The sequence below is a fragment of the Haliaeetus albicilla genome, chromosome 4 (genome assembly GCF_947461875.1).
Source record: "Haliaeetus albicilla chromosome 4, bHalAlb1.1, whole genome shotgun sequence".
Classification (NCBI taxonomy): Eukaryota; Metazoa; Chordata; class Aves; order Accipitriformes; family Accipitridae; genus Haliaeetus; species Haliaeetus albicilla.
The window spans coordinates 43,575,754-43,601,657 of NC_091486.1; the positions used below are offsets into that span (position 1 = coordinate 43,575,754).

At 42.5% G+C, this 25,904-nt stretch overlaps 1 protein-coding gene across 9 annotated transcripts in view; it reads right to left on the reverse strand.

Annotated features, from left to right (window-relative positions):
* Positions 1–25,904, reverse strand: part of HDAC4 (histone deacetylase 4) — a 264,837-nt gene that overhangs the window by 55,304 nt on the left and 183,629 nt on the right. For 7 of the 9 annotated variants that reach the window (XM_069782187.1, XM_069782190.1, XM_069782185.1 and 4 more), the window contains 5 exons: positions 21,920–22,036; positions 21,633–21,831; positions 17,959–18,188; positions 5,544–5,801; positions 3,639–3,825 (listed from right to left, as the gene is read on the reverse strand). In XM_069782187.1, coding sequence (XP_069638288.1) covers positions 3,639–3,825; positions 5,544–5,801; positions 17,959–18,188; positions 21,633–21,831; positions 21,920–22,036 — 991 coding nt within the window. The remainder of the gene's footprint in view (positions 1–3,638; positions 3,826–5,543; positions 5,802–17,958; positions 18,189–21,632; positions 21,832–21,919; positions 22,037–25,904) is intronic. The other 2 variants (XM_069782191.1, XM_069782192.1) reach the window with 1 other exon arrangement.

Consider the following 25,904-nt stretch of genomic DNA (forward strand, 5'->3'; position numbering starts at 1 on the left):
AAGCTACATGTGTTTAAAACACATGTGTTACATCTAAAACGGGTTTTGGTAACTAAGCCTATTCAATGTAGGTAGATGAAAGGGTTAAAGAAAAGGTTTTCAGAAAAGGGGGTGGTAGGACGCCTACTCATCTCTGTTAAGGGACACTACAATGGGGTTTATAGAATTTGGTTGATCTATGAAGCTTCTCCTTTCCCAATGATTCAATGATACCAGTAGTGTCTCAATGAAGTTCTTCCGTACTGTAATCACACGTCACTCAACGTTTCTCTTTTTAAAAAACTAAACCACTGGAAAGAAGGGAACTGTTCCAAGCTCCTTCCTGTGGTTGGGGACACTCGGATGAAGACACACACACACAAAAGGAAAGCTTGCCAATTTAAGCTTAAAATACAAAACTACGTTGGCCATTGCAAGTTAAATTAAGTGGTGCTGGAAGCAATACTCTTTTAAGACATGAGAACAATCACTTTTAAAGGTCAGCACTAAAGCATAACCAACTCGCTTTTCTTGGCAGAACAAACATATGATTTGAGGTTCAGATAATTATATTGCCTTGCACAGGAGAGAATAAATGCCTTCATCAGAAATGAAAAATACTTTAATGCAGAACATCAGAATAATTTGTGGAACCATTTTTACAGGAGATCAGAGACTGGATAATTGGAGCTATGCAAATTAATGGCCTAACCTGAGAAGTCTTATTCAAGTGTGTAGAATAGTGCACGCAGAAGTATTCATTAAAGTCAAGGGGGCTACTTGTACTAGCGAGGGCAAGTTCAAGGACTAGCTTTCTTTTATATGCTAGTAGGAAGGAAAATTAAATGTCATGCTTCAGGACATAAAACTGATTGCTTGAAGAAGTCAGGAAGGGCACTGTTTTCACTTTCATGTGGAGTAATGCACATCATGTTTGAGAGGTGTATTATGTTGTTTTCTCCATATACCTTTGAAGTCTCAGGTACTGGTCACTGATAGAGACAGGAAAATAAATTATACATAAAAGTCAGAATTTTAAGCTGTCTGGTCCTAACTCTGTCCAGAGAAAGCATTTCTGCTTTCTATATAATATCCCAAACATGAAAGTGATGAACAATTCCTTTGTCTGTTGAACAATAACTGATCTCTTAAGAGCCACATTCGTGTCTAGAGTGATCATGGTTGGCTTCATTCGGGCCATTGAATGAGGTTTGTTTTTTCCAGCCCTCTAACAAAATGATCACAATAATTCAAATCTTAATTCCTCTGAAATCTAAAGCGCATAATCACGTTAGGATCAGTCTCCAAAGCAGCCACTTATCAAACAGATGGATTTCCCTAGTGAAAAAGAAGCCTGATGCACTTCAGCACTGCTTGCTTTGAAAAATACCCAAGACTTTAATTTCCTGCCTTTCAAAGAATAGTTCAATCCTAGTGATTAAGCTTTAGTATCCACCTCCAAAAACACAATTTCCGACACACCCTGGACAACTTCAAGAAAACATGAGCAATGTAACTCGCACACACATGCTCAGCAGCTGAAATGCCTGCCTTTCCTCTCTGTGCTTGCATGCCCATAGTAGTAGGCTCTTTTTTCCTGCCACTGGTAAGCAGACAGTGACAGTTAAACTAGTCCTTCACCTTTTATGTGAAGGACTAGTTATAGGACTAGTATAAAGGTGTCACATTTTATGCTTTGCACTTCTATTAGTGCCAGTGAATGCCCAACACTTCTTCCCTTGACAGAATTTTATTGTGTTTTCCCTCCTCCATTCACCTAGCATAAATGTAGAAAACTGCACAAGATAGAAGGCAATGGAAAAATCGAGCCCTTGGAGTCTTAACATGGATAAATGCCATGAAAGGATATTTCACAGGTGAACTACGCTAAGCATTCTTCATATCATTGCACTGGATCGTGCAGTAATCTGTAAGAGCTATGTGATATTCCACCTCTCATTTTAAGCCACCTTTTTGTTTTTTAAACCCTGCCTCTGAGGAAAATATATCATAACATTGTAACAGTGTCTTTTCAAAGCAGCACAGTTCTCAAAATCTGCATTCTTACTGTTACCTGTAATTTTAAATGAAATTTAGAGGCACATATCTGAGTCAAACCTATATCCTCTGGTAGGAAATGTTATTGTATGTTCAAAGTCTTGTGTATGACTGACAAGGCAACTTAAATACCGGAGAAGGATAAGGGAAGAAAGAGAAGGAATGGATAATCTCTTAAAGTAGGGCCAGGCTTCCTTGTTTTAAAAGTGCCAAGGTTTGGGTCTCAGTGTATTAGATGCTCAAGTTTCATCTGGTTTGACTGTGAGCCAGGGGACTACCCTTCTTTGCATCCTTGGCAAAAGCCAAAATCTAGAATAATCTTGCTATAACTGGTTGCATTAGAAACGGAGTTTTGCTGAAATTAAAGGCTTCAATATTAACAACAAATAGAGACTTAAAGGGCTGATTTGCAAAAATGAGATACTGCTTGGGCTTTTACAGAGCTGATGGCACATGCTTCCCACCCTGCAGCTAGCAGCTGAAGAACAAAGTCATATTTAACATATCACTATTACTATACTATCAGTGCCTGAAAATAAACCCAATTCACAGTGCTGATTTTAATGATGCAAAAAGTGTGGGTTAAATAAGAACAAATGGATAAGTGAAGGAGAAACAAAATCATGAGTTGCTCTTACTTGGGCGTTCCGGATTTTTTTTCCCCTTCCTTTTCCCAGGACACACATCACATTGCAAAATGTTCATTCACAAAATAGAGTTTGACATTTGGGGAAGAAGGCGGACTTCAAAATAAGTCCGCCTAATCACCCAACGCAGGACTTGAAAAGTTGCACATAAATTAACTTTCATATGTTACTAAGGCTACTGAATAGACAGAAAGGATTCTGGTGGAAAAAAGTTGGTTGTCAGGATTCGGGAAGAACAATTATTTTTTGCCTTTCATCTTTATGGGGAGATTAATACCTTTTTTGCACTTCTGGTTTGCACCAGAGAAATGCAGAATTGCACTCGTAATTTTCCTTTGAGGTGAAGACTGAACAGGTAAGAAAACACTCTTCAGTCTGTTTATCTGTTCAAAACAACTTGAATAATCAACTCGCCTCATTTTTCCTAACCTATGGGCACAGACCCCTGGGCAGAGATTGTGTTACAGAAGGAGGGGTAGGCTGGCACAGAGCTCGGAGTGGATAACTTATGGTGTGAGATGGTGCAGGGACTGGAGAAGGTGCAGAAAATACAGCCAACAGATACTGCATTTGGCAAGCTGTCCTTTTTCAATAACATTGCCTCTTTCCGCCTTGCATCTAAATCAGCTTTGTCACAGCATATGACTCGTCCTTTTTTTCTGGAGATATATAATTAAAGTACTGTGCTATGCTTCTATTGATTTTTGCAGGTTATTTTCTGTCTGGACTGTAGGGTGTCTGTCCCTCTGGGGAAGGGACAAGCAGGACAACAGGGCGTAAGATGACTGAATCTTATCCTTGAAGAAGACAGGATGCCATGGAATGCCCAAACACAGCTGAGATGCAGACCCTCAACAGATGGCTTTGCAGAGACAGGGCAGAAAAGCACAATGTAAGACAAAAACCAGTAACGACAGCCCCACCGCTTCAGCTTCCAGTGCCCCAGAATGTTACCTGTTGTGAACCTTGGCTTAGTGGGTGGCTCCTGTACGGACATCGGGAAGGTGGCCGAGGCGGGCGAGGACTGTGCACGGGACAGAGGCCGATGCCCTCCGAAAGAGACGGGCATGCCAGCTGCCTCCAGCGATGCCTGGTAGTTTCTCAGCTGGTGAATGCGTTGCTGCTCCAACAGAAGAGCTTGCTGCAGGGAAAAGAAGCAGGTAGTTGCTGCAAGTCTGTGTGGTGCCTTCATAAAAGGGTTTTTAAGAGTTTTTAAGGTTTGCAGGCTTGGCCTCCTTTTCCTGGTAAATGAGCACGAGCACACGCACACGCGTGCAGCAAATGAAGATGTGCATGTTTCTAGAGCGAAGTCAGGCAAGCACAGCACGTTCAAACCACAGCCCTAAAGCTGGTGCACACTGGCAGGGTCATTAGCAGAAGCAGCCCCATCCTCCCCTTGGGTCTGCCACGTCTTCCTCCCGCTGTGCCTCTCCACTGCTGCAGTGGTGTATTTAACAGTGTGATGCACCAGACCAGGGAAGAAGTCCAGACTCCAGGCAGGAGAGGGAGTTTTCAACTGAGCTGATTCTCTGCACAGCCACAGCATCAGCCGGACACGCTCTTGGTCAGGAGGGATGGCTGTTCCAGCTTGCCACACTGCAACCACTGCCTAACAACCCTACTTTTTCCTCTATTTACTCCCTCTCCTCTTTGAGGCAAAATAATTGCAGAGAACATAGTATTTTTAAGACTCCTCAGGTGTGACCATGCATCCAGGACTAGGGCGGCTGCACATTCAGAGGAACGGTATCACTGTGGTCTATCATTAGCAGCATGTTACATTTTATTTATTTATTTATTTACTAAGGCAATGAGGCTCAGATGTGACTGTATAAATCAAATACCACTTTGTACAAGCACGGTTGGCAATGGTGTTGATCTTTCAAGGCAGTGCTGTCATGAAGATAACGCTGCTCAGTAAGGAACCGAAAATGTAGTCTGAGCAACAGCCAGCAACATTCCTGCGGACAGGCGAGTCAGTTCCACAGTGCTAGGAAGATGGCATCGAGATGCAAATGACTACAGGGAGCAACCAATTTGCACCTCATTCACAGACACTGCAACTGCAAACCTGGCACCAGTCTGCTCTCCCTAGCCAAGGGCTGTGGATTTACTTAGAGCTACACCCTGGCTTGGCTACAGCAATTTGCTTTTGGCTGCAGATCCCGTGTGGGGGTTACACGCAGCTGTAGGTACAGTCAGATGCTGAGTGCTAAGGGCTGTAAAAATGAACACAGCACTGATGCCTTAAGAGAATCGTAACCTTCTCACCTTCATTACCGCTACCACAACAGGCGTCCTTTGGGAGACTGCCACGGAACTGGGAAGATTATGCTATGCTACGCTGTTACTGGATTTATCACCTGCAATCCACAAGCCTCTAGTGTTTACCCTCAAAAGCAAGCACAGCTGGGGTCACTAGGATCTCTAGTTCTGAAGAAGGAACCCCCTTCAATGAACCTCGTCCCCTCTTTCCTTATCCAGTCCTTCTGTGGGGCAGTCAATTAGTTTTAAAACACAAAACCAAAATAAAATCCTCTGACAGTATTTAGTGCTCAAAAACGTTAAGACATGCTTTGTCTTCCCAAAGAAACAAAGAGTAAGTGGTTCAGTGGCTGCAAACACATTGACTGCCTTTTGTGCAGGTGATCCAGATTCTTCTCCCTGGGACTTCTGAGTTGACATGGTGACTCCAGGGAAGGATGGCACTGATTTGACTTGCAGGTTTCTTTACGTAGCAAATCCTCAAGGCTGGTTCCCCCTAGCTTCTCCCTCCTAGAGTAGTATAAGGTGACTACCAAGAACCAAACAATCTTCTGCAAAGAACCAAGTCCCAAACTTGGTATTTTGCAAGCTCACCTGACGGAAGAGCAGCTCCTGCTCAGCCTGCCTCTGCCCGGACTCCAGCTCCTGCTGCGGCTCTGCTTCCTCCTCATCACTCTCGATGGGTTCTTGCTTCACTTGCACCATGTTGGCCAGCCCTGGGGCCTCCTTTTGGCTTGTGACTCTATCGCTGTATGGCTCCTCCAAAAGGGCTTGGTGTTCCCGTAACTCTTCTTCTGTCTCCTCAGGGTGGCTTTCATGCTGGCGAGCTGGTTCGTTAGGTTTTGATATAATCTGGAAACAACCCAGAGGTTAACCGATAAATAAAACGTAACTCATCACAGATAAAGTTCACTCTGCTCTCCTCAAAGAACCAGCTTCATGAAAAGAGCAATTGTGAGCTGTAGCTTTTATCTTATAAACTAAGTCCAAAATAACCACTCAAGGGAAAGGTCAGGTCAAACTTGGCATTAAGCACTATGAAATCCTGTGTCCCAAGTAATGACGTCTCCTTCATTTTGCACTTGATTTTCCCCCTGAAGAAATAACAGTCTCTTGCGCCTGCATGCCTATGGATGCTACTCCATTCACAAACCCACACAGGAGATGTGTAACAACCATCAATACATCTGGCAATTAAATTCTGAAGAAAAGTAAGAGAGGCACAAATCATCTAAGAGGGTTTCTGCTACCTTGTTTGCCCAGCTTCTTCTTTAATTACCCCCTGAATTTTATCTGTAAAGTGAGAGGCCATCTTAGAAAGATTCCTCCAAAACTTGCACTCTTACGAAGTTAGTTGGGAGGAAACTGAGGACACTCAACTTACAGCATCTGTACAGAAGCAAACTGCAAGAGCAGCATCATTCTAACCAGATCTTCCTAACTAGAGGTAGTGAACTCCTCTGAAAGCGGATGCTAAAACAAAGGGAACAATATAATTTTCACTATAATTCACACAGGCTCAGACTTTTTGGAAGTTCATTGGCGAGATAAAATTCACAGTTCTCTGTCTCAGACTGCTTATTTTTATTTGGAACAAAAAAAAATTACGTGAACTGTTTTTAAATCCAGCATAGGTAAATAAATCAATTTCCTTTCTTTAAAAGAGCTCAGGCTGTAGCCGTTTCAGAGGCTTATAAAGAAACTGCTGAACTTTGAAAGTTGTCAGGGCAGAGCTTTAATAAGGATTAGGTCATTGGTATGAAAAGCAATATTGATTTTAAATCTAATAAAGCTAAATCAAAACACGGTTATTGAACACATGCAGAAGGAGTGACTACTTGTAAGTAACTTGCTCTTTGAAGAACAGTGGCTCAAACCTGAAACTAAGCCTTTTTCCCTAATCGCAGGAAGAGAGGCTCTGCCATATAACTTAAGCAAACCTATACAAAGCAGATTTTAGATAGACAAAGGTAATATAAAGGATTAATTACCTGCAACTATCACAGCAAGGATGGCAAGAGGTTGCTCATAGCTACAGCAGAGGATCTCAAATAACTGGAGCTCAAAGCTTTTAAAAACGGAGCGTTGCAAGGACTGGGACGCAGGGCCACAGCTTTCCAGCACTTTGAGAATTACTGCATTTTGGATGTCTCAACTCCTGAGAGGAGCAGGACACACAGAAGGGTATTATCTTGCCTAGAAGCTTAAGGCAAGACCCTCTAGGGTTCACGTGGCCCCCCAGTACAGATGGGGGTGCAGCCCAACCCTCTTAGTGACAAGAGCTGATATTTTTGTACTGACGAACAACTGGCTGCTGTTGGCAAGAGGGTTTCGGTTTCTACAACGGTGGAACCGTCTTTGAGAGTCAACAGTTTCTTGGAAGAGATGGGATCCACCTGACTAAACAGGGGAAAAATACCTTTGCCAACAGGCTGGCCAAGCTGGTAGTCAGAGCTTTAAACTAGAAACAACAGGGGAGGGAGTGGTTCCTCAACAAGCAGCTAAGGAAGCTGGTGTGAGCAGAAAGGACACAGCAATCAACGAAAGAGAGCTGAAGTGGCACCCCTTTGAACAAAGGCATGTAAATAAGGAGGTGCCTGCAGAACAGCCTGATAGGGAAAGTCTCAAGCCTGTCCTGGGGAATCAGCAGGCTTCGGTGCCTCTTTGAAATGCCTCTACACTAGCACACGCAGCATGGGGATCAAACAGGAGGATGAGAAGACTGTGTCCAGTTACAGGGCTACAACTTCCTTGGGATCATGGAGATGTGGTAGGATAGCTCACATGCCTGTAGTGCTGTGATGGTGGGACACAGGCTTTTTAGGAAGGATGGGCTGGGACAGTGAGGAGGGGAAGTTGCTCTTTATGTGAGGGAGGAGCAGGAATGCATGGAGATCTGTGCCTTGGTGTGGATCTGGAGTCAGTCAAGAGCTTAAATGTCAAGATAAGTGGACAGACCAAGATGAGCACTCTTGTAGTGGGTAGACTGCTGTAGACCTCCTGATCAGGTAGAATTAACTGAGGCCTTCTTTAAACACCCAGAAGAAGCCTCACTTTCACAGGTCCTGGTCTTCATGAGAGACTTTAACCACCCTGCTGTCTGCTGGAAGGACAAGACAGCAGGGCTCAAGCAATCCAGGAGATTTGAGTGCATGGATGATGAATTCCTGACACAGGTGATCAAGATGCCAAAAAGGAAGGTGCTCTCCTGGACCTGACACAAACAAGGAAGAACTATTTGGGGATGTGGAAGACACAGAGGCAGCACTGGCTGCAGTGACCATGAGACGGTGGAGTTGAAGATCCAAAGAGGAGGGAACAGGGCAAAAAGCAGGACCACAGCCCTGGATTTCAGGAGAGCACACTTTGGCCTCTTCAGGGATCTGCTTGGAAGAGTCCCATGGGATACAGGCCTGGAGATTAGAGGTGTCCAGGAGAGCTGGCTGATAAGCATTCTACAAGCTCAAGAAAGATCCATCCCAACAAGTAAGAAATTAAGCACAGGCTGCAGAAGGCCTGCATGGATGAGGAAGAAGCTCCTAACTGAACTCAAGGTATAAATAGGTGGTGTACAAGAGTTGAAAGCAGGACAGGTGACCCAAGAGGAATAGAGAGTTGCTATCTGAACTTGTATGTATGGTGTTAAGAAAGCCAAAGACAACCTGGAGCTGAATCTGGCAAGGGACGTGAAGGGCATCAAGAAAGAAAAGAGGAAGACTAGGGAAATCATGGGCTCACTGCTGAATGGGGGAAGGGACCTGGGGACAAATGACATGGAAAAGGCCATGGCACTTAATGCCTTCTTTACTAGTAAGACAGTCCTTCAGGAATCCCAGGACCCTGAGACCAGAGGGAAAGTCTGGAGCAAGGAAGACTTAACCTTGGTGGAGAACCACCAGGTTTAGGGAGCACTTAATAAAACCTGGACATATGTAAGTCCATGGGGTCTGATAGGGTGCACTCACAGGTGACAGGACAAGAGGCGATGGGCACAAATTAAAACACATGAAATTCCTTCTGAACACAAGAAAACATATTTTTTACTGTGAGGGTAGTCAAATACTTGAACAGGTTGCCCATATAGGTTGTGGAGTCTCCATCCTTGGAGATATTCAAAACCCAATTGCATATGGTCTTGGGCAACCTGCTCTAGCTGACCCTGCTTAAGCACGGACATTGGACTAAATGATCACATGAGGTTCCTGCAACCTAAAAGATTCAGTGGTCAAAACTTCTCAAGGATTTTTGTAAGGTACCTTCCCTTGCCCCCGTTTTATTACTTGTAATACTCTCTGGATAACCAAACCACATTAAGCTAAAGGTAGTTCTTCCATCAATTTTCTTTAAGGTCTCTTGGGCTTGATGAATATCATCTGTTTTAAAGATAATTAAATCATCGTAAACCATCTTCTGCTACTTTTTTTTCTGCTTGGATCTAAGGTCTCAAGCTTTGAACTTAATACCTTTTGAACTTCTGAACTACGCAAGGTAATTGCTGGGAAAGTAACTTACAATGTCATTGTCAAATCTAATGGAAATGAGAAGCAGTGTAATCCCCTATAAGTTTTAAATTATTTCAACTCCATAAAAATATAAGAATTAAATGAAAAACACAATGAAGGTTGAAAGACCAAGTGGTCAATGACAAGGACATTGCAAACATTCAGTTTGCTTTCCTAATACAAAGTGAATCTCTTGGTGTGTCGTTTGTTCTGGCTGCTGCAACCCTATTCTTCTTAAAGGACAATTTTTCAAAGGAAGCACTTTGTTATGAACATATTCCATATAATACATGATATGTGCATCCCAGGCCCATTAAAACTCCCTAAAATTCTTCCATTTTTGCAATTTTATAAACACATGTTCAAGTAATTTAAGAAAATTTAAGGTAATAAAAGTGCAAGGGAATGAATATAAAGTTAAGATAGCATTGAAAATGCTTACAAATATATCTGAAATAGTAAACAATTATACAAAGCACCATAGATAACTTCTCCTTCCCTTAGCTTTCTAGCTTCCTTTGCAATGAAGTCACTCCTCTATTTTCAAACACAGTTGCCTCTGGCTATCACATACTGTCACCATAAAACATTGTTAAAGGCACTGCCTCTCCAGCCTCAGACAGCTAACTACTGCAGTACGGAAGAAACTATACAACTCTAGTCACAAGCATTTTTAAAAGACTCGATGCAGCTGGCAAGACTTCTTATCTATGTCTTTGAAATACAAAGAACAGAAAGAAAAAAAGATCATAGCAATGTCACGTCACAATACAAGGAAAAACAAACAATTCACCATTTTTCTGTGGAATGCTTCATAAAGAAAAAAAGCTGCATTTCTTTGCTACTAAATTTCAGGTCAGCTGGCATCTGATTTTCTACTAGATACGATATATCTACTTCTTCATGATACCGCTTCTGTAGTGGTAAGTTCTTAGGACACCGAAGACTTTGAAGACACTACTAAACAGGCTACAAACACCTGTTTACTCATCACAGACTAATGAAGAGTCCCTAACAAAATGCTTGAGAAGCTCCTAGAAGGATATAAGTAATGCACTTTTTCTTTAGGCAACAAGTGTCACAGGGACCTGTCTGGTTCTAAAAGGTAGCTGAAGAGCTTGGGAAGCAGAAGCAGAGCTGAAGAACTTCCACAGAACTGCATAGCAAAGCTGCCTATCTGGACAGACCAACTCCGATGAAGCTGTGCACCTCGATCTTTCTCCTAAGATGACAAGCAGTTACAGAAAAAATTTTTGGCCCTCCACAATTAAAAGGACAAGGCTCCTTCAACACTGAACATGACAGATCACCTCAGTTATCAAAGACTGACAGAGATGAAAATTGGGCATGACTTTAAGTAAAACTTGAGATAGATCTATTCTCAAGATCTTTTCCAGTTTACGAGTCCAACATGGGAACGTGGCATTTCTCCAGTGTTGCTCATCATGGTAATGGTTACTGAAAGTAGACAACAAGTTTGAATCACTGACGGGACTGTTTCAGATATGAGATTAATAACAGTCTTGTGGAAAAGGGCATCTCTTCTGGAGGGAATACCTCAGTCATGCCCTTCAGAGACTTCAGTGTTGCTGGACAGACTGGTGTGCATCAAGGTGTCGTGGTTTAACCCCAGCCAGCAACTAAGCACCACGCAGCTGCTCACTCACTCCCCCCACACCCAGTGGGATGGGGGGAGAAAATTGGGAAAAGAAGTAAAACTCGTGGGTTGAGATAAGAACGGTTTAATAGAACAGAAAAGAAGAAACTAATAATGATAATGATAACACTAATAAAATGACAACAGTAGTAATAAAAGGATTGGAATGTACAAATGATGCGCAGGGCAATTGCTCACCACCCGCCGATCGACACCCAGCTAGTCCCTGAGCAGCGATTCCCTGCCCCCACTTCCCAGTTCCTATACTAGATGGGACATCCCATGGTATGGAATACCCTGTTGGCCAGTTTGGGTCAGGTGCCCTGGCTCTGTCCTGTGCCAGCTTCTTGTGCCCCTCCAGCTTTGTCACTGGCTGGGCTTGAGAAGCTGAAAAATCCTTGACTTTAGACTAAACACTACTGAGCAACAACTGAAAACATCAGTGTTATCAACATTCTTCACATACTGAACTCAAAACATAGCACTGTACCAGCTACTAGGAAGACAGTTAACTCTATCCCAGCTGAAACCAGGATACAAGGATAGAGGTTAGAGGCTGAAAACAACCACACACACCTTCAAAGTTTAGAATAAATCATCACATTTCCGTACAACTCATCCAGGGTTATCTACAGCTAGTAGAAGCTCAAAGAGATTATACTTGACAACACACCAAAGCCTCATTCCACTTTGCCAGATATGTACAACTAGTCAAAACTTCATGCAGGTAGGGATACACTGGAAGGTGGTGGAGGCAGCACTACTGTTGATAACTATCCAGTTTATATCCTGGGAAGTGCAGAGCATGCCCAGCAGAGTGGAGCGGCTTCCCTGTTTTGGGAACAGGGTGGAGTAGCAGAAGGTACCAGCCATGACCAAGCCAGCCTCAGCCTCTTCTGTGCTGGTACCATCAACCACGCAGAGTTCTGCTCCCCCTTGAAGAGCACTGTGGGGGACACAGGTGTTGGTGGGGTGCCACAGCATGTCCCACTGACCAGAGGAAGAGAGAAGCCAGGAAGCAAGGGAGGACGACAGACTGGCTCGGCCGTGACCATGCCATGCTGGGCAGAAGCCAGCAGAAACCTCTCTTTCCTCCCTCTGGAGATGAAGGACAAACTCAGGGAAGAAAGAGAACAACTCTGGATAGCTGGAGACACAGCTTTGATGAAAATTAGGAAGAAAACAGAGAAAGAAAAGAGATGATAAAGACTCAGCTCAAAAACATCCTGAGACAGACGGCCAAAAAAGTGTTGGTCTTGAGTCAAGGACGTGGCTAGGAATTGAGAGGTGGAAGGTAGGCGGTATGGAGTGGGTACACCGGCTGGGATGCTCAAGAGAAAGAAGAGCACTAGCCGAGAGGCATAAGGCAAGAGTGCTTCCGCAGGGGAGTGTGCAAGTGGACAAGTGCTCGGAGACGAAAACATATTGCTGGGGGCTTGGAAATGATAACACAAGCCTTGCTCTTCTGGCTATCAATATGACTCTTCCCACGTGAGGTACCTCTTGGATTCTAATTTTTAACTTTTATAGACTAACGAGAAACAAGAGACGATAAAGGATTATGGGGAGATTCCAAGTTGTAGGGAGCTGGCAGAGCCTTCTGCAGCAGCCAAAGCCTAGAAAAATCTCTTGGGTTTTTTTCCCTGAAGTGATAAGACAGCAGGAAAAAAATAACTGTCTGAGGCAGCCTAGCTGCTGGAAGAACCACAAGACTGCTGGCCTCTGTGCCTAGACAAGAGGGAATGACCCAAACTGTAATGAATCGAAGAACAGGGACCGCCTGGAGGGGAAAGGAAGGGGGAGTGAGAAGAAAACACCTTGGCACCAGCAGAAGCTGTTTTCTTCCCCCCCCTCTCCCAAATAATTGGAGTTATGGGCTTGATTGTATCAGGTACACATCTACATATCACCAGATCTGCAGCAACAGACACCCCCGCAGAACAACGGCTCCTGGCAAAAGCACTTAACAGCATTTACGCAGTAATAGGTGTGACAATGCACAAGCACATGAATGCCAATCGTCTGGACTCCTGCTAAACAGCATTTCATCTTCAGCCGACTGAGACATTTAGCAGGAATGCTGAAGGAGGTTTTCCGGGGATCTTTTTCAATACTTGTTATATCCAAAGTTACATCTGGGTGCTTCAAAAACAGGCTTCCCTTAAACTGTTCAAAGGTTAATAGCCCTACCTGAATGCTGTGCAATGCAACCTAATACACTGTATTTTTCTAATATTACAAATTAAACATTACATATGAAAAGCTACTCCAGGAGTCACTTGAGGCTAAACAGTTAATGCATTCCAAAAAAAAAAAAAAAAAAAAAGAAAAAAAAAACCACCAGGAAATAGCAAGGTTAAATTCTAGGTGTTAATAAAAACGTATACACCCAACGCTGCTGCACCAGACAAGTTGAGGCACTGTAGTCTGGTGTATATATGTTGCCATATATATGCCACAGCAGGAGAAACATCTCACTTTCAAGGGTATGCTAAAAATGGGGTTTACTCGGAAGAACCATAATTTGACCACAGAAGCTCAGTGTTGATCTGCTTAACAGTACGCTTCAGCGCTAAAAGGGAGATTATCTGTTCTAGTAAGGCTTCGTGAATTATACATCCAGGGGACTAAAGCAAAAACACTCATCTTCACTACGGAAAGGTAAAAAGTTGAGTTTTCCAGGACAGAATTTACAGAAATCTCACTTGTGAATTTCTCTTTAGAAAGGGAATTGCTGCTTCAAGACCTACCATGCTGAAAAGCTAACACTTTTAACTCAAAATACATGGAGTCTACTCAGAGAACAGTGTCCTACTTTACCTGGTTTGCTGTCGCGACAAAAATACCCCCTTAAATGCTGGCCTCCAAATGACACAGAGAACCATGAGCATATCATGGTTCCTCTCTCTCGTATATAAAAGACTAAAATTTGCATCTTAAAAGAGACTGAAGTCTGCAGAGAAAATGTAATTGCTGAAGATGAAACGATGTTGGGATTGCTGCATATATTTATCGTATGGCAAAACAAGCCCCCTCGCCCAGCAAAGCTCTTCTGACCACGGGGAAAAAACATTCCCGAGGTTTGAACGTTAAACATGCAAAAAGGTGGGACACGTGAACACACGTTGCCTGTGTAGTTTCAGGTCAGTGCTCCCGTGCATCTGTGTTAATGTATAGCTTTCATTTTCAGGACTGTTTAGTATTTACTATTTTAAGGCACACGTCTCATTCTGATCAAAGGTTGCACAGAGCTCAATTAGCAAGAAGTGATTCAGTATCTTATCCAGAACCTCATTTAATGTCTCAAAACCTAGTTCTGAAGAAAGAGTTATTGATTTTTACACACAGTTTTGCAGTTCAATCATTAGAGCACACAAGTGCTCTGCAAGTATTATCATGTCTGTGTTCACGATGACTTGACAGCAGGCGGGGAGCAGAGCTGCTCCATGTCATCAAATGCACAGCCAGGCCAGAGATTATGAAAGCCCTGGAATGGGGAAAACTGGATGGGGTTTCAGTACGATACGGCTGATTTCAAGACTACATGTTTTAGGTGTGCAAGAACACCTCTGCAGCTAGCAGCTCCATTTCCCTGTCCTGCAAAGCGCGTGGAGGAGATGAGCGTGCCGCTGCAAGCTGCCTGCTGGCTGGATCTGCTCAGTGAGACACAGCTCTGCAGCAGAGAGGAGAAAGCCAATTCCCTGCCACAGTGTCAAGCTGTCTTAGCCCTAAGGCCCCTTCTTTCCCCCTTCCACTCCTTATGTGTCCTCCGATTTCTGCAACAAATGAGGGTGCACACCACCGGAGAACAGCCCCGCTCTTACCCTTCTCTCTACTACCTTCAGAGTCTTGTAAAAGACACACCACTTGATTATCAAAAATTGGATCAAAAAGATGCAAAAAAAAAAAAAAGAGAGAGCAAGACTTCCATGGGAAACTTAACTGCTCCCATGTCCTAGCTTGACTGCTCAGTGTGGCAACTTCAATAATGCTCTTTTTATTCATGCATGTCTCTCTTGTCCCCATTTTTGGGGGGCATTGTGTGGCTTGTGTGTGTGTGGTTTTTTCTGCTCTTTAAAGCAAATGCAAATGTCACCACTGGGTGACAACATGAAAATCAGATGAGCAGGGCTGGAACCCTCATTTTCCATACAGAGCCTTGTGGTGAGCCAGGGGACTCACTCAGGGCTCCAGAACAGGATGAACCATGCGCTTCGCTCTGCTCAGGCAATCCCCAGTTTGCTGCTGACAGCAGTAGACCAAGGACTTCAGAGCCCATGCTGGAAAGGTTTGCACCTCGGGGAACACACTCCCCTCCAGTCACCCCAAGGAGCCCTGTCCCTCCTTTGGACCCGTCCCACCCAACCCATCCCTCTGCATTCTCCTTCCCTACCCAGTCACCCGCCCTGTCCTCATTTGTCCAATTCCAAGTTACTGCTCCAAAGCCTCGGGCACCAAGGCTTCACAGCCGAATTCCTTAGATGATTATTCTTATTATTTTTAATCAGGAGCAAAACAACATAATTTTCCTTAGCCATCTTCTTGGAAATAGCAAGACTTGTTTTGGCTGCAATCTTCTCAAAAATTTCATCTGATGTAGACACCTAACAGGGAAAGTTTAAGGCCAAAATCTTAAAGTTTGGAAAAATCACAAGCAATTGAAAACAGCCTTGTGTTATTTACAGGAAATCCAACACAACCTTAACAGACAGTGCTGTCAGTTCTGCTAATAATTAAAAGGCAGCAATCTATTAAATTATTTTTAGTTGCACCCTAACTCTCCTACACACAAGGGTCTTAAAATATCCGCGCATCTGGGAAAAGTCTTTTTCCATGTCAGCACTTGGATGCTGTCCCACGGGATAAATTTGCCACACGCATACAGCGCTAGTACCAAAACCATTTTAACTCATTACTTATATAAATCAAACACAGGGAAATCGCCCCTGTGCAATCAGTTTAATTACACACACACACAGACACACACCCCCGCCCGCCTGGCTCTGCTATGGATGTGATAGATCACAGCTCTAACAAAGCTGAAATTCAGAGTGCTGCGGGAGGACTTGCTCGGCTCTGGTCGCACACGCTCTCCAGCTCCTGGGAGGTCCAAGCGAAAGTCTGAATGAGTTCAGCGGGTACGTCACGGTGAAGTCTTTGGACGCTTACAAGCGTTGGCAACGGAAAAGCCTTAAAAACCTCAAACAAACAAACCACCAAGCTGACATTTATTTCTGAACAAAGCAACCCTACCTAGTGCCCCGCGTCCGACAATCCTGGTCACAAAGCATGTTTGGAGGGGGATAAGGGAAATTTCTATGGCAGCAGCAGCTCCCCACCACCCCGGTGTGTGGGGCTGAATGAGGTCCAGGGCTGGCACATGCAGTGCGCAGTGGCAGCTCTCCAGAAGTACATGATTGACGTCAGTAACTTGTGTAATCATCCTGCCTTAGCTCGAGTCTATAAACAAAGTTTTGGGGGGTTGTGTGCTGTTTTTTTTTTTTTTTTTAATCCAGCTCTCGTAGTTGTATTTTCTCATAGGACTGGAACAGTGAAAATATTTGGAGAAACCTCCACCATAAATTAAACTGCAGCAATCTGAAAGGTCCACTTGCCATCAAACTTGTCCTCTTGAGCCTGAAACCTACTACTGGATTTACTTGTTTCTTAAAGAAAGCCACCACTGGAACTCCTTGAGAAAAGTCTTTAGAAAGCCTCAAAACAGTATAAATCAGAGTCAGAAAAATATCACACTGATTAGGATTGATTTCCCCCTTCCCTAACAGCCTTTTTATATTGCAAGTCTAGCAACAGACTGTGCCTTCTGAAATCCTGGGAGAAAACCTCAGCTGGGGTAAACGTCACAGCTCCACCCATACCACTTGTGATCAGACCTCTTGTACATAAAAGGTGAATTTTACCTTCCCAGAGGCTAAAACATCAGGATAGATTTTGTCTTTTTTAATGCATACTCAATGCAATCACCTCAAAGTAGCTTTGTTTCAGCTTTGTTGTAGTATTGGGATGCCCAGACAGATGACTTTGGCTATGCAGCAATTGCAAAATCTGTGCACTGATGAATGGTGCTCTGCAACGTTCCCCTGATGTCCTCCAAGTGATTTACAGAAAGTGAGAAAATAAACATAGTGCCTGCTTTCTTCAAAGCAATTTTTGAATCACATCTAATTAATCTTCAAAACAACCTCTGCAGGATGCACAGCAATACTGTCCTCATTTTCAGGAAAAGAAATGGATAGGACACTGCAATGCTTTACACAGGGCCATAGTTTAGAGAATCCGGACTGGAGATGGGAACAGCTTTTCTCTTTTCAAAGGTAATTCCAGTGAAAAGTGCTTCAGTAAATCTGAATATCTTTGCTTTCAATTATCTTCTGGCATCGTGTCTGAAATCCCTCGATTTTGCTTTTTTCTCAAATCCGTATTAATGCTCCTTCTCCCTTTCAAACTGAATATATACACAGTAGGTATTTGCCCCATATTCCTTGACAGCATTTTATGTTTTCTGCTACAAAACTGACAAAAGGTCCTGATGTGGATGAATGGCAGCAATGACAACTTTAAAAAGTATTACTGGAAAGCCAGAAATTTGAACTGTACTGCCTTTCCACCATCTACAACACAGGTATTGATCCTTGCCTTGGTGATCAATGTCCACATCCTTGTAAATGGATTTCTCAAAATCATGAAAAAGAGGTTCAAGGATGAAGGCCCGTTGGTTACGGAGGTCGAGACCACATACACTACCGTGCAAGAAACTCTGAAATAGCGTTGGCTAACATTGGTATTGATGCTGTATGAGGAAGAAAGACTTTAAAAGCATCATGCCTACCTTGTTGATGTGCAGTTGCTGTTGCTGGAATTGCTGTTTATGTTTCTCCAAGAACTGCTGGTGCTGCTGCTGGATCACTAACTGCTGAAGGGCCTGGGCGTTCTGGGGAAGGGGAGCAGACTGCGTGCGCCCCAGCGGGCGATGTTGTCGGAGTTTGTGTATTGAAGGGGAGACCCGCTCTCCACCAACCAGGGACTGTGCATGGAGGGGCAGTCCTGAAAGATACCAGTCTGAAGATAATATGGAGGAAAAAACAGCAGAGAAGAAAAAAAAGGAAGAAAGGAAGGGAGAAAACGGCTGTTGAGTAACTCTGATGGTGACAATGATATATAACGTTAAAACCAGCCACCTCGCCATTTACAGCTGAAGCATCCTTAAAAGAGAACAGATAACAATTAATTACCATTGGATGGAGTAATACTCTGCTTTCTTTTGAATTTTTTCTTTGTTTACTCAGAGACCCTACAGAAACATTTCATTTCTTAAAATCAGCAATACCTTAGACCCTTCCATTGCTCAGTGAGTGACATGAATTAAGATCACAGTGGTAGTTTGGAAAAGTTTAAGTCTTACAGCTTGCCTTGGTATAGGGAGTAATCCCAGGTTCATTTCTAAGAAAGCACCAACCCAAGCTGCCACCCCACAGCATCCAGCAATTATACCTTACAGGGAGCTCACTGGATATGCTGAAGGGTGATGGATGCTGATGAAGCTGCTTCCCACTCTAGACAACGTAGGGAAGCAAGTCTGCCCTTAGCTGTGCTATACCCCACCCACAGAAATGACTAGGGATGAAAACTTCCATGTGATAAACACCTGACCAGGTTTGTGTTGGAAAAAGGCACTCCCTTGAAGCATTTCAGGAATATGGGAACCATCAGGCTTCATTATTTCTGTAGAAAGAAAGTAAGTTATGAGGCCAAGATGACAAATAGCTAGAATTGTTTCCATCACTATCCTGTGTATACATGCTAGTAACTTAATGAAAACATAAAGTTATTTTGGGATAACTTGCGTTACTCACATGCCCTTGGCAATGTAGGTGTCTCTGATGACTACCATGTGAAATACCTGTCTGAGCTCTGGTAAGGGCATGTCTTTAGGAAGTGCCTTATCTTTTTAGCTGTTCTTGGGGTAAGCCAGTTCTTGCTCTGCTCTCCGAAAACATACCTTTACATACTTCTTAGAAAGCTGGGACATGAAAACACACCCAACACAAAGCCAAACCCAAGGGTGGAGGAGCTGAGCATAAGCATTTACTTTTGCTCACTTTACCTTGGGGTAGAAAGGCACTGCTAGTGTCTCCCTAATGTAGAAAAGGCTGCACACACTTTTAGGAAAAAAGTACTCTTTTGCTTTACCTCTGTATAAAACAAACTAAAGACTGTGCAAATGGTCAGTAATGTTCAGAAATACTGCCCAGTTCAAGGGTCAGAGAAGTTGTATCTTCTCTTTCTTCAGTCTTTGGTTGAGAAGAGAGAGAAACTGCCCAGAAGTATGCAGCCAGCTGAATACAGGGGTTTAGAAACACCTTGACATTTCTGTCCCAGGACATAACCTCCTTTTTCCACTGATTCACAGAACTGCCCCATGTGGAAGAATCTCACTCATTTGAAAGCTTTTCTTCTTGGGTAAAGATTTTCTGAGTTTCTCCTACCCTTTGCTTTTCTGAAAAGGATCATGTAAAAAGGTATCTTATTTTATAAATGCATGTCTCTATAAATGTGTTTGTATATATACACACACACACACATATGTCTGTCTGTGTATGAATAGATGAATAATTTGGAAAGATGTGGTCCGTCTCCCTTCTAGCACAGTTCCTCTTCCCAAAAGTTCAAATTAGACAGCAGAGGAAGGGATCCTATCCGGTTTGCATAAGACACCTTGGAAGACTACCTTCCTCCAAGTGAATGACCAAGGTCCCCCTGTGAAAGCTTTCCAGGGAGACACCTTGTTCCTACTCAGGACATACACGTCAATGTGAAGGATATTATCTAGAGTAACCTGTCACAAGAGGAACAGCAGACCTAAGGAATTCTGCTCTAGTTTCCCAAAACCCCCAGGCCTACCTTCCTGCACAGAAAGAACATGTCATCGTGCTGGATCATTTTGCAGCCGTCAGGAGACTATCTCCAGAGCTGAAGGCTATAAGCAAAATACTAATAAACTCCACTTTGCTTCCAAGGAAGTTAGAAGTACTAACTGTAGTTTGGCAGCCAGTCCACTTAGGGCTTTTGAGACCATGTGTTAGCTTGCTCTCTTTCAGTTGCTGCATCTGGAATGTGTGTTTCTTCTTGTTGCTCTGTTGTATTGTGAATATTTCTCCTAAGTGTTGGTTTATAACGTGTTGTACTCACTTTGAAAACACTGCACATAGCAGGTGGACTAGAAGGAATACAACTTGAAAGCAAACACAGTACCCTGTAACTGAGGGAGGCTTTGAGAGAGGTTCAATAGGAAACAGAACAGCACTTCTTCCTACGTGTGCTTTAAAGCAAACACCAGCACAAACAGAGAACAAAGTTTTGGTGATAGGATAAGAGGGGAAGTCTTCTCCAATGGCTCTTCATCAACAGACCTTGGGCAAAGGGCAACTGGTGAAGAGCCATGCCATGACTCTGGGTAAACTCGTCATGCCACGACTCTGGGTAAACTCGTCATGCCACAGCAACCACGGCAGAAGGAGGCAACAGAACATTACGTAAAGGTTCAAGGAATCTGCACGCACCACTCTCATGCCTCAGAGTGCTGGCTAAATACCACACTTCTGTGCTTCAGCTTCCCCTTATGTATATGCTTATAAGCTTATCACAACTCCACGTATATTCCTGGGATGTGAATGTAAAACCAGACATGAGCCAAACCAGTGAGCAGTGCTGTAATGCTTCAGTGATCGACATATCTCAAGAGTTTCCATTAGAAATGGAATGAAAGAAATAAAAATCAACACATCTATAACTTATGCAGAATGTCCTTTGTCCCAACATTACACACTGTAAACCAGAAATGCATCCTACAGGGGATTATTGCTTTGAATCAACCCTATTTATAGAAATATGCCTTCCCACAGGTACTTAATTTTGAAAATATGACACAGGGAGTGATTCAAAGCAATTAGCATACTGAAAGTGTAACATATACAAACAAATACAATCTGTTTGAATGCAGTTGATTTTGCCATGCTTTTGCCATTTATAATAATGATGAAAAGCAAGTATTTTAATCTGAGATTTTGTAAATGCATACCTTTCATATAGAGAATAGAAACCATCCGTGATAAACAGGAAGGGTAATCATAAGACACAAAGTTTTTGTCTCCACGTTAATCTAAAGTGGTTAAAACTCTAACAATACAGTTTTAAATTGTGGCCTACAAACTTACGCTTTACTTAGGGAAGTAAATACTATTTATTTTCATTCCACCAAAATGACAAGGCAGCTTTCCCCTATCTCTGCATGAGGTGGGCAACCTCTGATTTTGCAAATGTCTCCACTAACCAACATATCAACGAACACATCCTAAAGGTTATATGTTATACCTACAGAATGCATACATGATGCAGTATCTCTTTGGCACAAGAGACAGACTTTACAAAAAAACCCAACAGATGTCACTTGCTCTCTTTCCCCAGCTGGGACTGAGTTTTGCACATTATCTACGGAGTGCTCACCTGTGACTAAGGGAGTTTGTGCAGTTGGCTGTTCCAGTAAGACCATGTGTTGCAGAAGAGGGTTATGTGCAGTTCCCCCATCTCTTTCCAACGTTGTAGTGCTCAAGTAGGGAGTGAGGTGAGTGCCAGGAAATAAAGAGATCCGCTGCTGTAAGGTTGGGATAGTAAGTCTCTCTGCATCCTGCTGTGCTGATCCTCCCTGCAAACGCACAATTGATGGCACAGCAGGTTAAGGGATAAATTGGTGCAAGCAACATTTCAAAGGCTGCATCCCCCCTCCAACTTACGCTGGAAGGGCCAGTTGCAGGCAGTCCTAGTGTGATGTTGGGCAAAGAAGGAGATGTGTAGAGTGGCAGCTGTGTTACCGAGCCTTCACGATTCACAAGTCTGTGAGCCAAGCTGGTCTGGAAACAAAATCAAGAACATTGTCCTGGTGAGAGAGCATCCACAGATCAGATCGAGGACACAGTACGCTTGCTGTGAGAACACATCAGAAACGTACAGAGTGTGCAACTTCACTGCTGACATTGGAAATACTGAACGGGGGAGCTAAGCTGTGCTTCAGATCCAGCCTAAACAAGCACAGACTAGGTACGTGCCCCAAACACTGCCGCTGCTGTGGCCATGCAGGGGTGACAAGACCAGGATAACCAACACAGGGATGATCTTGCTCTGCAACTGCTGCCAACCTCGCTGCCCTACAGAGAGACCTTTTACAGTTTATTTGATCTTTCCTGGGGACTAAAGATCACCCCTACATCCTCACTGGTGCTCTGCTTCTGCTCGGTCTTCATGCAGTGCCACCACAAAAAGCTTTTGCAAAGATTTAACAGCTTACTTCTCCTTCTCAAGTGTTTGCCCTTTTAAAGCTAAAACAGATTACCTCAAAAAAAATGGCATTACAATGGCTGTTGTTCTCTTTCACAAATCACAGACAATTTATGCTATTTACTAGTGTGCTTTAGCTTAAATTAGACTTCAAAATTTCATCAAAAAGCCTTAAGGTTGCATTTATGTAGCTATTTCCTGATTTTCAGGGTGAAATGCAAGATGTACTGAATTATCTTATGGCCATTTAAAGCAGGAACACTTAAGTAAAAATGCCTTTAATTTCAAAACAAGATTGATTTGAAACATGCGCTAGAAAACCCATTATAAAAATTACAATAAACTGCCCGATCTTCCAGTTAGGAAACAAGTGTTCTGATCACCCTGAATTCTCCGCAGGTGATTTTCCAACTTAAATAAAATAGAGTTTAGATTTCAAAAAGACTTTCTATACAATTTCTACTGTTTAACTCAGGTGCTATTGTGAAAAAAGGGATTATGATTAACTTAGTATTATACTATGGAACAATCTACATTGATATAACAGAGATCTGAAGAATGGCTTTATACATTTTAGACTTAAATTCATAGTCCTGTAAGTCAATGAGACTTGGCAGGTTATTTCCTTGGTTGCAGGGCTGGGCCAGGTCTGGATAATAAAACCCTATTTTTCTCCCTCAAAGACTCAAAGGTGAGACTTAAAAAAATTTGCAGCAACCTTTTAGGGGGAAAAAAAGTGCATATAAGAACTAACATTGAAAACCAAACATTTTCTACAGAACAATCCTCAAAAGCAATCCTGCCTCGACTTATGGAAATTTAACAGGACCAGCTGACAGCTTTAACAGGACAACCCACCTTCGCACCTGAGGTTCGTGCTACCTGTGCAAGAGTGCAAGAAGGACAGAAGAAGTAAAGCCTTTCCATGACTGTGTGGGTCACCATTACCAGACACTGGGATGCCTTTCAAATGCGCTCTTCGATGTGCCACTAACTTGCCAGTCATTCTCCCCATGTCCAACTGTGTCTAAATTCCAAGTGTTCAACAAAGTCACCTAGTTTTCATATGACCCTGTGCAAAGTTTTGTCTGCGAAGTGAATTTTTTCTTATTTCCTTTTGCCTTGTTGCACTTTCATTAATGTCATTCAAGCTTATTGAAAATATATTACGGATCAGTTCTCCCATCTGTTTTTAAGATCTCAGTTGACAATTTGCTGCCCTAAAGGAGGAAATTTGCAGGGAGCATTTTGCTGTTGAGCAGTACCTGGTAAGGACATATGATTGTGCATACCCACACGCTTCTTCCAAGTAATTTTGAGCACTACTGGCAATTTTGCTTTAATTTAAATTACATAATGTTAGCATGCCACATCGAGAATAAGACAGTTATTGTCAGCAGAGTAATGAAATATTTTACTGGTATCATAAATGCAACAAAACTACACCCATTTTTTCTTTGAACAATCAATACTCTGTACTTGTGCCTCAAACTATCTCCTGGGGATTTGTTTTAAAAACAGTGAAGAGAAAAATGCAGCAGCTTGACGCTATCAGCATATGGTATTTAGCAGCATTACCATCACTTTAAATACACAGATCCCACCTACGGGCTGTACACAAACATTTTTTGAATTGCACAGAAGAGAACAATTTCAGCATGTACAATTTTCATCTGTAGTCAAGTACTTTTTATAGTCTTGTATCAACTGCAATGGCAATGAATATCATGTACCTTTCAGAGATGGAAAAACCTTTAGATTTAAAAACAGTATTTAAAAATAGATATTGCCTATTTTAAAAGGAGGCAGAGAGCTGCAATCTTTCCACACTGAAGGCAAGCATTGAAACTTAAATAACAAACTCAGATACCACCTTCCAACATATCTGAAATGGTTTAAGAGGTAACCTAGCAAACTAAGAAACAAAAGAGACATATTTCTCATTTAAAATAAAACACGAAGGTAAGCATGAAACACTTAAAGTTAGCAACGTTATTTTTTCAGAAACATTTAAATATTTCTGAATATTTAAAAGTGGGAACATGAGAAGCTTGTTCAACTGGTATTAAAGAAATCTCCAACACTTGGGCTACCAGGTAATACCACTTCTACTGAAAAAGAAGATTTTCAAGAAACCAAGTCCCTACCTTGCCCAGTTATTTTTTCCAAAATGAACTTATACAGGCAAATGGATCAGCTAGTATGACACAACATGAAATACTAGAACAAAGTGCAGCTATTTTTCCCCAAAACAAATGCAAAGGACTAGGACATTTAGCTAAGCCATTCAACTACACCTGAAACGCTGGGAGAACACTTTGTGCAACAGGTTATTGATGTTCTGTTTCCCATCACACAGTGATTTATGTTTCATTCTGTTCTGTGATAGCAATGATCCAATATACTTAACACAGTCCTGGGCAGTTTTAAAACTGGAACTGCACAATTATTTGTATGTTATATTTTTCCTATTTTCCAGAAATTATAAAAAGGTGAAAAAACCTCTAGACATTATTTTCAGGGAAATGAAAACTAGATTTTCTTCCTCCTTTATGCATAGGTTGTTTGGAGATGGTGCATCAAATGCTGCTCTTGTTAAAATTCTAGATGAACACGCTTCTTTCCTTGCATGCAGCAGCATCGCTGTGAATTACCTGCTGCGGTACAGTTGCAAAACAGGCAAAGACGATTTCCAGGGAAAGGCTTTGGCAGTATAGGGATTTTTTTGAAATGGTCTGTGCCACTCATGCCTCAGTCTGAGCTACAAAATTGCTGCATTACAAGTAGTTGATGAAAAGAGTTTTTCTTATAGTCTGTGTCCATTTTATTAGGTATTGGTGGTCTAGTCACAGATGATTACCTCAAATCATTTAGTTGAAAAATAAAATGGTTAAGAAGAATATTACAGCTTCACATTCACCTGCGTGAGCTAAGACTGTCTTGTGGGAAGCTGACTGCCCTGTTTATATCACAAGAAATTATTGAATTCACTACTTTTTCCATCAGCAGTAATTGGGGACTTGCAGTTTGTTAAGTATAGACAAGATTGACAGCTCCTGGATCAGCAAAACTGGTAACTTGGTGGTAGTCTTCCCAGGGCCCACACAAATGTACTTAAGATGTGCCCTCAGCTCAGCCAGTCTTCAGTTCTGCAAACCTGATAAATAACCCTGTGTGTAAGATACCTTTTTCCAGGTCTGCTCCAAACTACTAAATTGCCGGCGTGCGTCTCAAAAGCCATGTCTCTTTAGAGCAGCTTCAGCTCCTAGTGTCAAGTTAAGACTCCACCTTACACTATCTTAATCTTTACAATAATTGTCTAAATCTTGTAAAGTCTACAATAAACTAGAGTGAATATAGATATGTGTTGGATAATTTGCAGAGGAGAGGGTGGAGTAGAAGGCATATTGCCTATATTAAATGCTGTTACACTACATTAGAAAT